Source organism: Equus przewalskii, chromosome 1 (genome assembly GCF_037783145.1).
Source record: "Equus przewalskii isolate Varuska chromosome 1, EquPr2, whole genome shotgun sequence".
Taxonomy (NCBI): Eukaryota; Metazoa; Chordata; class Mammalia; order Perissodactyla; family Equidae; genus Equus; species Equus przewalskii.
In genome coordinates, this window is record NC_091831.1 from 41,446,412 (window position 1) to 41,464,032 (window position 17,621).

At 39.4% G+C, this 17,621-nt stretch overlaps 1 protein-coding gene across 2 annotated transcripts in view; it reads left to right on the forward strand.

Moving 5' to 3' along the window:
• Positions 1–17,621, forward strand: part of LOC103549842 (putative neutral ceramidase C) — a 113,282-nt gene that overhangs the window by 30,582 nt on the left and 65,079 nt on the right. For both annotated transcript variants that reach the window (XM_070562379.1, XM_070562368.1), the window contains 3 exons: positions 6,904–7,080; positions 8,393–8,520; positions 9,667–9,744. In XM_070562379.1, coding sequence (XP_070418480.1) covers positions 6,904–7,080; positions 8,393–8,520; positions 9,667–9,744 — 383 coding nt within the window. The remainder of the gene's footprint in view (positions 1–6,903; positions 7,081–8,392; positions 8,521–9,666; positions 9,745–17,621) is intronic.

Consider the following 17,621-nt stretch of genomic DNA (forward strand, 5'->3'; position numbering starts at 1 on the left):
TCTTGTGACAGAGCAGCTGACTTCTCTCAGAATGAGTAACTCAAGAGAAAGATCAGGGAAGAAGCCACAGTGCTTTTTATAACCCTGGCTCAGAAGTTGCACACTGTCAATTTCACACTGTTCTATTCACTGGAAGCAAGTCACTAAGTCCAGTTCCTACTCAGGAGTAGGAAAGTTAAGTTTCACCTGTTTTTGAAGGCAGGAGTATCAAAGAATTTGTGGACATACAGTATTTTACCAGCACCACATGGGGATTCAGGAAAAGGAAATTAGGGGAAAAATTTCAAAGTGAAAGTGACACTTGAATGGGCAGGATTTTAAATGGTTAACATGGGGAAGGAAAGCTCTCAAATGGAGGGGACAGCATGAACACATGGAAGCACAAGAGGGGAATGTAGAGTCTTCTTTGAAGGAACAGAGATTAGTTCTATTAGGACACATGTAGGCATGTAATTGGAGATGTATTGGAAGGTATATTGGTTGTAATTGTAGAGTTCCTGTGATGCCAGGTTGTTTTTAATTCTGTGAGTGATGGGGATTCTTAGAAAAATTTTGGGTGGAGGAGTGATGCAAACACAATTTTGCTTTAGGGTGATTAATCAGAGATGTTTGAGGTGGATTGAAAAAGACTAGAACTAGAGGTGAGGACACAAAATTGGCAGATTATTTAAATGAATGTCAAGGCTTTATTGGTGAGGGTCCAGTTAGGAAAACAGTAATCATACTATGCCTTTCAAACAGAGGGGATTTAATACAGGGGAATTTTACAAGGTGTTGGAAGGCTGAGAGAACTAGAAAGGGAAACTAGGGTTGCAGGAAGGATTTTAATTCTGCCTGGCAACTTCCCTTGTATCGAGTGAGGCTGGCACAAAAGTCTTAAACCAATGGGGTGGCAGTGAGACTACATGGTGGTAATAGGTAAAATTAAGTGCTAATGAGATTTGTGGATGAATAGACATAAAAGCTAACACTTAACATAGTTCCCATGATGAGTCAGGGCCTGTTCTTAGTGCTTCATAAATATTAATTAATTTGATCTTCCAAACAACTGTATGAGAAAGGTACTATTATTATGTCATTTGACGGATTGGGAAACTGAGTTGCAGAGGATTAAGAAACTTGTTCAAGGTTATACAACTAGGTACTGTCGGAACTGGGATTCAAACATAGGCATCTTGGTGCCAAAGCCCACATTCATTACCACCACACTATACCGTTTTTCTGAGGAATCAAAGGTGATTCTGACTGGGAAATCATGGGGTCATTAGCAGAAATAGGAGAGTCAAAAAGTAGACTTTGGGGGTGCGGTGTGGAGGGGAGAGGGGTTTAATGTGTTGGGTTATAGACACCATCAAGTCAATAGTGGGCAACATTTAACCATCTCTTCCAATTTTTACTTTTCCATGCAATCTGAGACCCTGTGGGAAGGCCTTTAAATGTACCCACTTAGTTATCCCAAGTTAACACAAGGGAAAGTGTGAAAAATAAACGTGGCTACACAAGTGCCACTAAGCTTATTTATAACACCTAGTTTTAGGCAAGTTCTCAGGCTCAGCTTTAAGATTGATGAAATTTCCAGCATGGAATGAAGATTAAGGAAGATCTCTGAGCACTGAGGCAGGGCAGGAAAACAGAATGAGTTTCTAACTCTTTCTATGTGGTATTCCCAAGAGTGTCAGTAATAGGAAATAGAATGGAAACTGAAGACAAAGAAGTGAGCTATAGACATTAACATAACTTCTTTGCTTTTTGTTAAAATACCTCTCCTTTCATGAAGTAGGAAACACACTATTTGTAATGTCTATTTGCAGGCATTGTTATTAGATGATTGAGTTTTTAATTTCTTTTCCCCAGAAATCTCATGTGTTTGACTTAATATCAAAGATTTAGGATAAGATTTCTGTGAGCTGTTTGTAGTCTTTTTCTTTCTTTCTTTCTTTTTTATATTGTGGTCATAAGAGTTTATAACATTGGGAAATTTCAGTTGTACATTATTATTTGTCAGACACCATATAAATGTGCCCCTTCACCCCTTGTGCCCAACCCACCCCTTCTCCACCTTTAGTAATCACTGAACTGTTCTCTTTGTCCATGAGTTTATGTTTCACAAATAAGTAAAATCATATAGTGTTTGTTTCTCTCTGTCTGGCTTATTTCACTTAACATAATACCCTCAAGGTATCCCATCCACATGGTTGCGAATAGGATGATTTTGTCTTTTTTATGACTGAGTAGTATTCCATTGTGTTTGTGTGTGTGTGTGTGTGTGTGTGTGTGTGTGTGTGTGTGATGCCACATCTTCTTTATCCAATAATCAGTTGGTGGGCACTTGGGTTGCTTCCATGTCTTGGCTATTGTGAATAATCCTGCAATGAATGTAGGTGTGTATAAGTTTCTTTGTATTGTTGATTTCAAGTTCTTTGGATAAATCCCCAGTAGTGGAATAGCTGGGTCATATGGTATTTCTATTTTTAATTTTTTCAGAAATCTCCATACTGTTTTCCATAGTGGCTGCGCCAGTTTGCACTCTCACCAGCAATGTATGAGGGTCCCCTTTTCTCCACAACCTCTCCAACATTTGTTATTTCTTGGCTTGGTGATTATAGCCATCCTAATTGGCATAAGGTGATATCTAAGTGTAGTTTTGATTTGCACTTCCCTGATGATTAGTGACGTTGAGCATCTTTTCATGTGCCTGTTCGCCGTCTGTGTATCTTCTTTGGAAAAATGTCTGTTCATATCGTCTGCCCATTTTTTGATTGGATTGTTTTTTGTAGTTCAGTTGTTTGCATTCTTTATATATCATGGAGATTAACCCCTTGTCGGATATATGATTTGCAAATATTTTCTCCCAGTTTGTGCATTGTTGTTTTGTTTTGATCCTGGTTTCCTTTGCCTTCCAGAAGCTCTTTAGTCTGATGAAGTTCCACTTGTTTATTTTTTCTTTTATTATCCTTGTCAGAGTACACATGGTATTCAAAAAGATCCTTTTAAGGCTGATGTCAAAGAGTGTACTGCCTATATTTTCTTCCAGAACTTTTATGGTTTCAGGTTTTACCTTCAAGTCTTTGGTCCATTTTCAGTCTATTTTTGTGTATGGAGACAGATAGTGGTCTACTTTCATTCTTTTGCACGTGGCTGTCCAGTGTTCCCAGCACCATTTATTGAAGAGGGTTTCCTTTTTCCGTTGTATGTTCTTGGCTCCTTTGTTGAAGATTAGCTGTCTGTAGATGTGTGGTTTTATTTCTGGGTTTTCAATTCTGTTCCATTGATCTGTGTGCCTGTTTTTATACTGGTACCATGTTGTTTTGATTACTATGGCTTCATAATATATTTTGAAGTCAGAGATCATGATGCCACCAGCTTTGTTCTTGTTTCTCAGGATTGCTTTGGCTATTCAGGGTCTTTTGCTGCCCCATAGGAATTTTAACGTTATTTGTTCTATTTCTGTGAAGAATGTCATTGGGATTCTGAGTGGGATTGCATTGAATCTGTAGATAGCTTTGAGTAGTATGGACATTTTAACTATATTTATTCTTCCAATCCACATGCATGGTATATCTTTCCATTTCTTTATGTCATTATCGATTTCTTTCAGTAATGTCTTATAGTTTTCCTTGTATAGGTCCTTCACCTCCTTGGTTAAATTTATTCCTAGATATTTTGTTCTTTTTGTTATGATGGTAAATGGAATTGTATTCTTGAGATCTTGTTTTGTTAGTTCATTATTGAAGTATAGCAATGTCACTGATTTTTGTAAGTTGATTTTGTACTCTGCAACTTTGCTGTAGTTTTTGGTTATTTCTAATAGTTTTCTGATGGATTCTTTAGGGTTTTCTATATTTAAAATCATGTCATCTGCAAGCAGTGAGAGTTTCGCTTCTTCACTGCCTATTTTGATTCCTTTTATTTCTTTTTCTTGCCTAATTGCTCTGGCCAAACCCTCCAGTACTATGTTGAATAAGAGTGGTGAGAGTGGGCACCCTAGTCTTGTTCCTCTTCTCAGAGGGATGGCTTTCAGTTTTTCCCCATTGAGTATGATGTTGGCTGTGGGTTTGTCATGTATGGCCTTTATCATGTTGAGGTACTTTCCTTATATACCCGTTTTATTGAGAGTTTTTATCATGAATGGATGTTGGATCTTGGCAAATGCTTTTGCTGTGTCTATTGAGATTATCATGTGTTTTTTGTTCCTCATTTTGTTACTGTGGTGTATCACATTGATTGATTTGTGGATGTTGAACCGTCTCTGTGTCCCTGGTATGAACCCTACTTGATCATGGTGTATGATCTTTTTAATGTATTGCTGTATTTGGTTTGCCAATATTTTGTTGAGGATTGTAGTCTGTTTCTTTTGTTTTACAATTCAAGATTCATAATTTTTATCTTTTTAAGAGCTTGATTCTTGAATAAATCTGAAGAACTGCACTTAATTCTAGAATCCTGACATTTTAGTTCTTTAGAAGTAAAAAACAGGTAAGATTAGGGGAGCTTTTAGGTTTACTGGCAATTCTTTTTTTTTTTTTTTTTTTTTTTTTTACTACCTTATTGTCTTGATTACAGAAATGTAGGAGTATTAGCCTTTGACATTAGTTAAGCTTTCATGGTGTCCCTTCATTGATTGTTCCCCCTTCTCCCTACAAATATTTCTTTATCATGAGTGTGGTAGTTACTGTGTGGAAGAATACATAAGAGTGATGGAGAGTTGGGACTGGAGTCAGGATCAAACAGAAGGAACATGGAAACTTACTGGGATGGGGAATGTGAGCTACTTTGTCAGAGGGGTGTTAGTCTGGCTATATCATATTTCCTTTCCACATTTGCCTGGTATCACAGGATTGCTCATGTGGACAAGGTAACCTAGCAATCAGTATTTGGGACATGGAGAGGTTAATGAGGCAAGATCATTTGTAAGATCTTCCTGATTCAATGACCACGTGACTAGAATAAGTGTGATAGAGCTCTTCACCTAAAATAGAAGAGGTTGAATGGATGTCTTTATGTATGCTAAGTATATAGCATGTAAGTTGCTGTTACTCCCTTATGTACCAGTGGTGTGCTGGAACTGGCTTGCACCAGCTCATGAGAGCTGATTGTTAAATACTCAGGAACTTTGTGAGCTCGTTGTTAAACTTTTGGTAGCTTGAAATTGACTATGGTGGGAGTATTTACATCACAGAAATTGTCAAACAATACAAATGAGGGCTCTGCTTTTCTTCTTTAGAGAGACAGTTTATCAGCATACCGTGGCCTGTGCCATAATCAAGGTAGATAGCATTGCTAATCAAAAAAGGCACTCTTTTTTGCTAAGCCTAGATTTGGATTCAGAAACATTCTCAACACATTCCTGCTGGCAGCAACCCCCAATAAATAGGACTGAGTGCATGGGATAAGCAGTATTTGCCATCTTTGCCATAAATGAGTTTTCATCATTGTCCCTGGTATTAGGTGACAGAATATGACATTGAGAAAGGTTGCTGTGGGTTTGACACTTTTGCTGGATCATTTTAATGATTTCTGATGTAAAAAAGTCAAAATACCTTTTACAAAGAAGTCACAATAATATCAAACTTCAGGCTGCAGCTGGTTAAAGCATATTCTGAAATAATACTCGGCAACATCACTGATTTTCTCTGTTTTTTTCTTGATGTATATGCACCATACAAAGACACTAAACGTGGATTTGGATGTTCATTGATTGATTAATTCAATGAGCATTTACTGAGTCTCTTTGCGTTCGTTGTCTACTGCTGTACAACAAGTGATCTGGAAAACTCAGTGGCTTAAAGCAGCAACAATCACATGTTATCGCTCAGTGGGTCAGGAATTTTAGAGTGGCTGGGTTAGGTGATTCTGACTTAGGTTAGAACAGAAGTCACATACCATCACTTCTGTGACATGAGGTCGAGCTCAGATGTTGGCTGGGGCTACAGTTGTTTGAAGGCTTGGCTGAGGCTGGCGGATCTGCTTCTGAGGTTGCTCACCTACGTGGCTAGCAAGTTAGTGCTGACAACATGGTTCTTTTCCACGTGAGCCTCTCTGCACTCTCTGCCAGGGTGTCCTTAGATCATTGTGGCTGGCTTCCTCCAGACCAATAAGTGTAGTGGTCTGTGTCAGGGAATATTGAGTTCTTTGTCGTGAGAAGGGAGGCAGTAAAGAGGCCTTTGCACTGTCTGTTCACTGTGCCCAGGATGCTTTTCCTCCAGGTATTGCATGACCACTTTGCTCTCTTCATTTGAACCTCTGATGAAAGGTAAGCTCTTTGGAAAGATCTTTCCTCATTAACACCCATCACTCTCTTTTTCCTTACTCAGCAATATTTTTCTTCATAGCATTTATCACCATATGATATAATATGAAATATTTATTGGTTTGTTTATTATCTTTTTTACTTCAGAATAAAAACTTCTTCAGAGTAGGAAACTCACGTATTCCTAGCGCTTAGAACAGTGCCTGGATGTTCTAATATACTATGTGTTGAATGATGCATAGGTAAGAGTACTGGTTCTACAGTTAGACAGACTTGGATCTGGCTTCTGGTTCTGCTATTTATTAGACCAGGGGGTAAATTACTTAATTTCTGTATACTTCAATGTTCTCAGCTAAAAGATAGGGTTAAAAATACCTACGTTTGGGGTTGTTATAAAGCTTTTTAAATGACATAGTGTATGTAAAACCTAGTATTGTGCTTGCACATAACAGGAATCTATAAAATGTTAGCTATTGAAATTATTGTTGTTGTTACTACGATGATATACTCAGGCATGGAGTGAAGGGCCACTTGACAGGGATGTGACTGATATGTTTGGACTTATCAGAGCCTTTTCTCATGCTAGGCTCCTGTCTATGTTATCTCTCTTCTTACTTCAGTGTGTGTGTGTGTTTTTTTTTTCTTTTTTGAAGGTCCTGAACAGACTGCAGATGAAATATGGCTCCCTATACAGAAAAGATAATGTCATCCTGAGTGGCACTCACACACACTCGGGGCCAGCCGGATATTTCCAGTACACTCTATTTGTGATTGCCAGCGAAGGATATACTAATCGAACTTTTGAGTACATAGTCAGTGGCATCGTGCAGGTAGGCAAAGAGCCCCAGAAGGGAGCTGTTCTTCACTGGTGCTCACAGGGTTTTAGGAGTGGTTTGGTGTTATACGGAGAGAGTCTCTACTGGATCTTGATCTGAGCACAGTCTTAGCACTTAGCTCTCTTTCCCCTGCCTGACTCCCTTGTAGCTTCTGGTCCTGAGCTGTGGGCTGTTAAGCCTGAGGTACTGATTGATTGGGAGAGGAGAGTTCTGTGGCAGTAAGCCTCAGGCAGTGGTCTAAAGAGACAGAAAACGTTTTGTACATAACCCTTATAAATTATATAGGACCCTACGTGATCTGTTCTCTGCACAAAGTCACACGAAAAAGAACCCGTCATGGAATCAAAAGTAATTACAATTATTCCCAATCTTTCCTTGTATTTCCCAAAGAGCATCAGAGGGGATGAGATTTGTGCACGCACATCTTCATGTCTCTGCGGCAGCTCTAGACCAACAAGGTGCTCTGAACGGATACCCTCAATCTTCTCCCATTCCTGCTTGAGTAGCTTTTACTCCTTGCTCCCCTGCCTTCCAGCTTAATATTTTCTCACATAGGATCCTTGCTAATGTTTTCGTCTTTCCTTTACCTTTTGGGTTTAGTCTGTGTCTACTTTTCCTTATAAAGTCACCCCCCAAATCCGGGGATCCAACCAGCAAATGCAGGAATGTCTTTACAACAATGTTTTTCAAACTGGATAGCAATCTACGACTAGCTTTATGAAACCAATTTCACGGGTTGCAATAAGCATTTAAAAAAGAACTGAAATAGAATAGATTGGAAATTATCATAGTGCATAACCCATAATAAGGATGTAGTTTGTTTTGTGAACTTTTGTTTTAGGATTCATATGTTGACGTATATTAAGTTATGATGAAAAATGTACTGCTTACTGTGGTTCTCAGTCAAAAAAGTTTGAAAAATTCTGCCTTAGAGGGAGGAGGGATGGAGAGGGTAGGGAGGGTGGAATACCTACATGTTAACAAATCTTGTCCAGTGTTGTAGGAGTCAATTCTCCCATTTGGGTCATCTGAGATGGCAGATGGTGCCTGACTCAGCAGGCCCGAGAGGCTCAGGTGCTGATAAGCAGCGTGCTTCCCTATACACAGCACTTCTTCTATCTCTACCCTGAAGCCCCTGTCTGTTTACCTCCAGAATGACTCCAGCTGTATGGTTCTCCAGCTTTCATCCCCTGGGGGGACAGGTTGGAGACAAAGGAAATTGTCCACAGGGCTCTTCTGTTTATATTAAGTCATTATCTCCATCAGGATTTCTAAATTTACAACTCTGTTTTTTTTTGACCTGCAGAGCATTGAGATAGCACACACAAATATGAAACGAGGCAGAATCTTGATCAACAAAGGAAATGTGGATGGTGCGCAGATCAACCGAAGCCCTTACTCTTACCTTCAGAATCCCCAGTCTGAGAGAGCAAGGTGAGGGGGGAATCATCAAAATGAAATTGTGTGTTTCCTTTGGGAAACAGCAACAAAATCTAAGAACAGGATAGTTACTGGATGAATATGATGGGATCCTAAAGAGTATTAAAGCTAAAACAATTTACAAACGTTTATGATCTAAGACGAGTAGAAATAAAAAGTGACTGTAGAAACACACACTGACGTGTGCATGAATCTCCCCACTTTGCTGGCTGTGGGAGTGGAGGGGAAGGTCTGAAGGAGTCTGGGCTTTGGAATCAGGCACAACTGTGGTCTCATCTTAGCTTGATCCCTTCCTGGTTGTGTGACCTTTAGTGATTTACTTATCTTAATATATTGGCGCTCAGCTTCTTCATCTGTAAAATGGAAATAAAAATGTGCATAACATGTCTTTGTTAAATTACTGCATCGCTCTCAGTATTATGTTATTCAGAAGAAATCTTCTTAGTCTAGGGGAATGTGGCAAGAGAGAGGAGATGAAAGAATAAAGAAACTGGAATGAAGAGCAAGAAATAAAACTAGCATAAGTGAATGGAATAACTAAGAAAGATGATGATGATGATGATGATGATTTTAAGTGATGAATCGGGTTTGCAACAAAAGAGAAGTACTTGGCTGCTATGGCAGAGTAAAATAATACTCAGTTTCAATTTGACCACTTGACATTTTACATTTGTCTGCATATTTTTCAATAGATCTCAAAGGAGTTGATTTTTAGAAAACATATTCTGATTTCCCTTGAAAGGATATAAAAGGACACTTAAAGTTGCAGGTCATGAATGATTTTGATTTTGCATATTCCCTGCTATTAAGAAATTCCATTAAAATTTGATATGAGTAGAAATTTCAAAGTCAAATCCTTTTAGTAGGAAATACACATATTTTATATAACATTGCTTATATTACATAAAAAAATGTCCATTTCATCTCCAGTTAGCTGACCGAATGCCCCTCACTCTGATCACAGTTGCAAACCATTTCTTTAGCTGAGGCATGAGGTCCTGGATGCAGCTCACAGGAGTACATTATGTCAGGAAGTCTCACTTACTGAGAGGTGTTTTTGTACCAGCTTCTGCTGTTTGTCATACACGAGGGCTGGGCTCTAACACAGAACTGACTAAGTTTCTTTGTTTTGTTGGCTAGGTATTCTTCAAATACAGACAAGGAAATGATAGTCTTGAAAATGGTGGATTTGAATGGAGATGACCTGGGCCTTATCAGGTATTCTATTCACTTTTTTTAAAATTATTTTTCTAAAAAAATTAACTTTCCTTAATGATAGGGGTAAAAAAAGAGACTAGAATAGTGGCAGCAGAGACTAAGAATAATTGACCGGTTGAATCTAGGCTCGGGAATCAGATAAATCTGGATCCAGCCATGGGTCCTGGGGCAAGGGTCTCAGCTTCCCAGGGCATAGTTCCTCACCTATAAAACAGGGCTAATAAAAAGACAATGTAAATAAGGGATCTGTGGGAAGAAGTTCAGCGCATTGTCTGGCATATGATATAAAGACTCAGTAAATGTTAGTGCTTATTACTGTATTAGATCTCATATGTGGGGGCCAGCCCAGTGGCATAGTTGTTAAGTTTGCCCACTCTGCTAGCGGCCTGGGGTTCACAGATTTGGATCCTGGGTATAGACCTACACACCGCTCATCAAGCCAGGCTGTGGCGGCATCCCACATAGAAGAACTAGAAGGACATACAGCTAGTATGTACAACTATGTACTGGGGCTTTGGGGAGAAAAACAAAAAAGAGGAAGATTGGCAACAGATGTCAGGGCAGGGCCAATCTTCCTCACCAAAAAGCAGAAAAATAAAAAGATCTCATATGTAGAACTTCTATGATGGTGGGCAATTATCTCTTGGTAAAATGAGAAAACAATCTGACCAACCAGGCAAATGATTATGGGTTTGAGATTATTTACCTGTGTTTTTCTAAAAGGATTAAGTTGAGTCTAATGTAGGACAATAGCAGTTAGTGATAAAAGCAGAACTGAGACCACCTACAGGAAGCAGATGAGGTAGAATTACAGCTTGACATAGATCTCAGTACCTTTTTATATATAAAAAAACTGTGGATTTTGTTTTCTTCAAAAAGAAGGCATTTACATTCATATGTGATTTTGGTCGCTGCAATTGGACTGACTCAGGGATTGACTGGGTAGGTTACAGCACCAGACACCTTGACATGTGGATTTTCAAATGACACAGGGAGCTCTAAGGAAGTGTATGATGGCACTTAGGTGCGAGAGTCAAATGGCTTTGGGTTTGCTCTGGGCTCTCATCCTTATTAGCTATGTGACTTTGGCCAAGTTACATAACTGCTCTGTGTTTTCTTATCTCTAAAATGGAGGGATAAAGTGAGTCCTTAAAATGTTAATAATAAGTGTTAGTAAAGGGGGTCAGGTTCTTCCAGGTAGAATTATGAAATATCTAAGTGAAAGAGTTTACGTGGGTAAAATTAACAGTAAATTAAAAGTAATAAGAGGTGAAGAAAAACATTAAAGACTATGACCCACAGTTCAGATACCAGGTTTGGCCTTATAACTATGTGGAGCATAGCATGGTGGTGAGAAGTTCAAGTTCAGGATTTAGGTTTTAGGTGTAGGTTTTAGGCCTTGGGTTCAAATCCCAGCCATGCCACTTACTAACCCCATGGCCTGCAGAGAGGAACTTATCTACTTCATCTCAACTATTCTATCTGAAAATGGGAATCGTAATACCTCATAGGGTTCTTTGAAGATTAAATGGCATTAAGTATGTAAAGCTCTAGTTCTGTGCCTGGCATTGAAAAGAGCTTAATATTTTTAGGTAAAACATAAGAATCAGAGTAATATTCTACCTCTTCTAAAAACTCCATTATTGGCCTATCGGAGTGCTTGAAATTCTTAGCATTGGAGTTAATTCTTTGGGTTTAAGGTGAGGCCACTGAAAAATCCCTGATAAAATAAACTTTATTACATGGGTTGGCATCCTAGGACTCATTCTTCCATGACAATAAATTCATCTACTGATTAGTTGCCACCTAGCGTTTAACTCAATAGACTTTCTAAAAGTCAGGCATGCAACTGTGTGCTTGGAGTCTATTATGATGAACAAGGCATGGTCCCTGTCCTCAAGGGTCTTATAGGCTAGTGGAGTGATTGGGGTAGACAGAGACGGACAGACAGTAATCACAACATGAATCAGATGGCCATCAGTGCTATCACCTGAGCATAAATAAGTCCTGTCGACAAAAATAATCCATATCATTCTATAAGTGAAAATTTGGGTGAGTTTATTCTGAGCTAACATGTGAGGACCATGGCCTGGGGCCTTTCTTCCCAAGGAAGAAAGGGCACCCAAGAAGTGGGGTGTACAGAGTGGTTATATACCCCCAAAGAGGATGCTTCACATGTGATCGAAATGTCCCTTTTACAATAGTCACGAGACTGCTCTGTCGGCACAGCGATTGATAGACACAGCGGGTAGGTCTGTTGTCTTGGTGGACACAGCAGGGTGGCAGGTCTGTTGTCTCGAGCTGGGTGGTCACAGGTGAGCTAGGTGATCAAAGGTGAGTGCAGCAATCAGTTCCTAGCCTAAGGAAAGATGCTTATCCTTAAGGAAATGCCAATATGGGGGGAAGTTGCACCTTTATCTTAAGGGCATTTGTTCTTGCCATAGTAAATGTTTAAAGCAGATGTATAATGCCTGCTCAATGGCCACGTCAGGCTCTTTCGGAAAAAACAAAGGCCGAATTAGGTTTACACCAAATGGCTTCTTCACATACTCCAATATATCCTATTGCTTGCCATTTCTATTTGTCAGTGCTGTGGGAATTTGGAGGGGGTAGCACAGAGGTCTACTTGAGAGCATTGTGGAAGTTTTCACAGAGAAAATGACATTTGAACTGGACCTGAAGGAGCCGTGGGGTTTTTCATGGAGTGAAAAAAACAGTGAGTGTGAGGCCAGAGAATTGGCAAGGTCAGGGAGAGGGTGAGAGATGAATCTGGACAAGTAAGCTAGCTCCAGACTGGGGAGCACTTTAGTGGGGAATCTGGTTGGGAGGCGGTCAGGATAAGAGCATATATCTATGACTAGCTAGATGGAGTACCCCAATTTTGAGGGGATAAGAAAGTCACTTTTCTCTTATAGTTTCACCTTAACTCTTGGCTGAATGACTGAGACGATTCACGCTTCCCTTTTATTAGTTTCTGAATCATGTAACAATGCCAACATAAAACTCAAAAGTGCTCTCTTTTTGCCCAGATGTTCTTTGCTTCCTTGCATATAACTATATAACATATCTAGAAGCCCCAGGGTCAACTGTCAAGGTTATAACAACACTTTTCCATCTGCTCTGCTTATCACTCTGCAATAACTTTCCATTGTTTCTATAGCTGCCATATGTTATCCTTGATGTAATTGCTCCTGCAATTGCCTCTTGTTGCATAGTGATAATTGCTCTTTGAGTACATTAAAAATGATCCAAAACATAAAATCAAATCTGGGCTGCAAAGTAACTCAGCCACCACATGAAGGTGCCTGATGTTAAACAGAATCCCAAAGTAGGAGGAGTTTGGAAGCACAGAATCTCAGATTCGCAGAGCACGAAGATCATTTAGTTCAAACTTCAGCTAAGGCCTAGAAAGGTGATGTGACCCACCCAAAGTCACAGCCAAGACTATTTTCTTTACACTGAAAACCATAGTGAAGTTCACAATTTATTCTTTCCTACTTTCATTTCTTTTTTTTTGTTTAAAAATGGCATTTTCCAAACTTCTTTTTTTCGTTTGTTTTTTGGTGAGGAGATTCGCCCTGGGCTAACATCTGTTACTAATCTTCCTCTTTTTTTTTTTTTTCCTTCTCCCTAAAGCCCCAGCATGTAATTGTGTATCCCAGTTGCAGGTCACTCTAGCTCTTCCATGTGGGATGCCGCCACACCATGGCTTGATGAGCGGTGTGTATGTCCATGCCCAGAATCCAAACTAATGAACCCTGGGCCACCGAAGTGGAGTGCATGAACTTAACCACTTGGCCATGCGGCCGGCCTCCACTTATTTTCATTTCTTTATTCAACAAGTCTGCACTAGGCACCTACTGTGTGCTATGAGATAGATACTTCCCAATCCTGGAATGATGCATTTCCTGGCCTTGAAATCAGGAACCAAATACCTTGGAATCAAATACCTGTGTCTGTGTTCCTTGACAACTCCCTTAAACTCTCTGTGGATGTAATAGCTTCTCTCCACAAAGAGATTATTATCTATTCAGTTATCAAGTATTAGGAATATACATTTCACGAACTGAGCTAGTACTGTAGATACACTGATGAGCAAAAATAGGCGTAGTTGCTACCCTTATAGAACTTACCATCTACTAGTGGAGACAAAAGGTATTCAAATAGTCACACAAATACTTGTATAATTATAATTAAGTTAAGTGCTAAGAAAGGAAGTTATGTAGAGCCTTCTTAAATGGCTTTGACCTGGTCAGGGAGACTGGGAAAGGCTTCCGTGAAAAAGTGACAATGGAGCTGAAAACTGAAGGAAGGGTAGGAATTAAATGGCAAAATGGAGGGTGGAAAAGAAATTTTAACACAGATAGAGAAGCATGTGCAAAAGTCCTGTGGTCCATTTGAGGAACTGATAGAAGTTCTGTGTGGCTGGAATGCAGAGGACATTGGGACAGGCTGTGGTGAGATAAAGTTAGAGGTAGAGTTAGATGCCATGGCAAAGATTTTGATCTTTATACCACGGGGAATGGAAAATCCTTGGTGTGTTTTAAGCTGGGGTTGGGAGTTAGGGGCTCCTGAAGGGTTAGAAAGGATAACTTGAGGAATGAAATAGAATTTTGTGCATGAAATTATTTCATGACCATTAAGTCCTCTACAAATGTGAGGCCACCATTTGCTCCAGTTGACCTATCTATGTAAGGAAAATATCTCTATCTTTTTGCCTGATACTACCATATGCAGAAACAGTAAATGATTTTTCTCCAGATGTGGAGAACATGTTTGAAATGTTCTGAATTTTGAATTAAAATGTAAGTTGTGTGGCATTTACAAATTCCCTTTGTGGGACTCTGGAAGGCACCTCAAAGAATGAGTCTGTCATCCAACAGAGGAAGAAACTGAGTCTTGAGAGATCCTGATGTAGCAAGACACCAGCTGTATGAAGAAACCATGAAGGGAGAAAACAAAACAGAAGATTCACACATCTGCACCAAAAGGAAAGTCATAAGGGCAGATAATCTGAGTGGCAGCTCTGGGTGGTGGAGAGCCATTTCTCACACAGTCGCCCTTGTGCAGGTGGCTGTAGGTGTGGCAGCGGGTGGGACCGACTCATTTCCTCAAGCATGGTGCAACAGGACAAGCTTTGTCTCACTTCTCTCCCTTCTCCGACCTCTTTGCTTCTGCCAAATTTTCTTCTGGACTCTTTTCTTTCCTTTTTTTTCTTACCTTGTCAGCCCTCTAGACGTTGGTACAACATGGCTCCTATTCATCGGAGCTGTAAGAAAGTCTGAGCAGGTGTTTGAATGATTGCTCCATTGTCTTCTACTATACATTGCAAATCCTTTTACAGAAAGCAATCATGTAAGGGGGCCCTTTAAAGGCATATTTTAAAAAAGAACAGGAACAGTGATTTTTCAACCTATTTGAATATTTTTTGTACACACAGAAAAACTCGATTTAGGAAATTCAACTAATTTATTTGAATGATATTGACTTACATAACTCAGTCATGGGGGGGGGGTGTGTGTACATCTACCATCTATGACCGTGACATCTTGAATTACATGTCTGACTATCTAGTCTCTATGACTCTCTGTTCTACCCTCTACATTCTCCCCTCAAACTACTTAACCCCACTCAACTAGCAAGTATGGAAACCTCAGTGACTGCCTTTCACCCACCGTTCTTGACCTCTTCTCTTCTCTCTGTCTCATCTCACCTTTGTCTTTATAAATACCCTCTCCATGAGCGTTAACTCTGGTGTGGGAAGCCCTGCTCTCTATTCCTATATCCTTCACTGAATTTCTCTGTCCTGTTCTGCCCCTTCTATGTTGTTGTGAAGCTTGACGCTGTCTTCCTGCTCCAACTTTCCTATCAGCTTGTCTCTGTTGTTCCTCCAGGGGAGTATAGACCTTGTCTGTGTAGTGAGTTTTCATGCTGTGTCTGATCCATCCCCATGTAAAGTGAAGGTGCTTAATAAGGGTTTTTGATGACAAGGAGGATGTAGCTGACTGATAACAGAGATAAATCATGCTTGTTAATTTAATTTGTCCCAAATTTAGGAACCAAATAACCAGTTGTCATAACCAGCAGAAGACACTGGACTTACTTGATTGTTGGATTTCTAGAAAGTTCTTAATCCAAAGAGATTTGGAAAGTTATTATTTTTTCCATTTTTTTTTCAGTAAAAAATAATAAGTACTCACCATAGAAAACTTGAGACATATAGGAAAGTAGAAAAAAGAGAAAAATTAACTCAAATTTACACTTCCCAAAGTTAACAATGGTTAATGTTCAGGTACATTTTCTTCTGTCCATGTCCCTACATGGAACGTATAATAAGAAATAAGCAGGATTAAAAGGTCATTCTGTAAAGGTGGATGTTTACTTGACTTTACTTACTCTGGGCACTAGCAGCTTTAAAATACTGTGGAAAATGTTAACAATGTTATGTCCATGTACTGAGCTATCAGGTGGTTTTTTTTGGTGACTCTATCTAATAGTGATTTTTTTGGTCTCACAGTCTATGTATTCTCATGTTAATATGGCTAACTCATTTCTCTGCAGGTTAGAATTTGCCATGTACATTTTTCTATCATTTTGTTTCAACTTCTCTGTTTTCTTGAGTTTTAGAGGTATCTGTTGTGAATATCATATAACTTCATTTTTTACTCTGACAATATCTTTCAATGAACGAGCTTAGTTTATTTTTAGGAATTGAAATTTTTACATATCTGGACTTTTCTATATTTCTTCACTTTGTGCTATTTGTCTCACTTTTTCAATGCTTCTTTTTACCTCCTCTCTTACTTTTTTAAGGATTGAGAGAGATTTTTAAAAAAAATCTTTAAATGGCAGATTGTAATTTCCAAAGATGGCCACAATAATAGCTCTTATCCCACATATTCTCTGCAAAGTGACCATCACAGTCCCCATCAAGAGGTGGAAATGATTTCTCTAGCCCTTGGAATTTGCCCAGCCCTGAGACTGCTTTGAGCAATACAAGTTGGCAGAAGTGACACTGTGCCAGGGCTGGGATTTTTTTTTAAATAGACTTTATTTTTTAGAGCCATTTTAGGTTCACTGAAAAATTAAGCAGGAAGTATAGAGACTTCCCATATACTCCCAGGCTCCCAATAGATACACCCTTCCCTGGATCAACATCTGGGACCACAGTGGTACATTTGTTACAAGGGATGAACCTACATGGCCACATCATCATCACCCAAAGTCCATAGTTTACGTTAAGTTCACTCTTGGTGTTGTATCAAGTGGTTTTTTGTTTTCGAGGAAGATTAGCCCTGAGCTAACATCTGCTGCCAATCCTCCTCTTTTTGCTGAGGAAGACTGGCCCTGAGATAACATCCGTGCCCATCTTCCTCTCCTTTATATGTGGGACACCTACCACAGCATGGCATGCCAAGTGGTGCCATGTCAGCACCCGGGATCCCAACTGGTGAACCCTGGGCCACCGATGTGGAACGTGTGAACTTAATCGCTGTGCCACCCAGCTGGCCCCTCAAGTGATTTTTTAATCTTCTTTTTTTTTGTTCATATATTTTCTAAAATTTCAACAGCCAGCCAAAAAAAAAAAAAAAAGAAAAAATTTAAAAGTCACTTGGTAATCCTGGGACTTGATAATCTTTGTTAATAGTTTGTTACATAGTCTTTTAGACTTTTCCTAATCATATTTATACATTTTTTTTGTATTTTGAAAATGTAAGACTTTATTGGATATACAGTTTGATAACTTTTTTTTTCACTTAGAAACACTTTATGGGGGCTGGCCTGGTGGTGTAGTGGTTAAGTTCACATGCTCCACTTCGGCAGCCTGGGGTTCACTGGTTTGGATCCCAGGCACAAACCTACATACTGCTCATCAA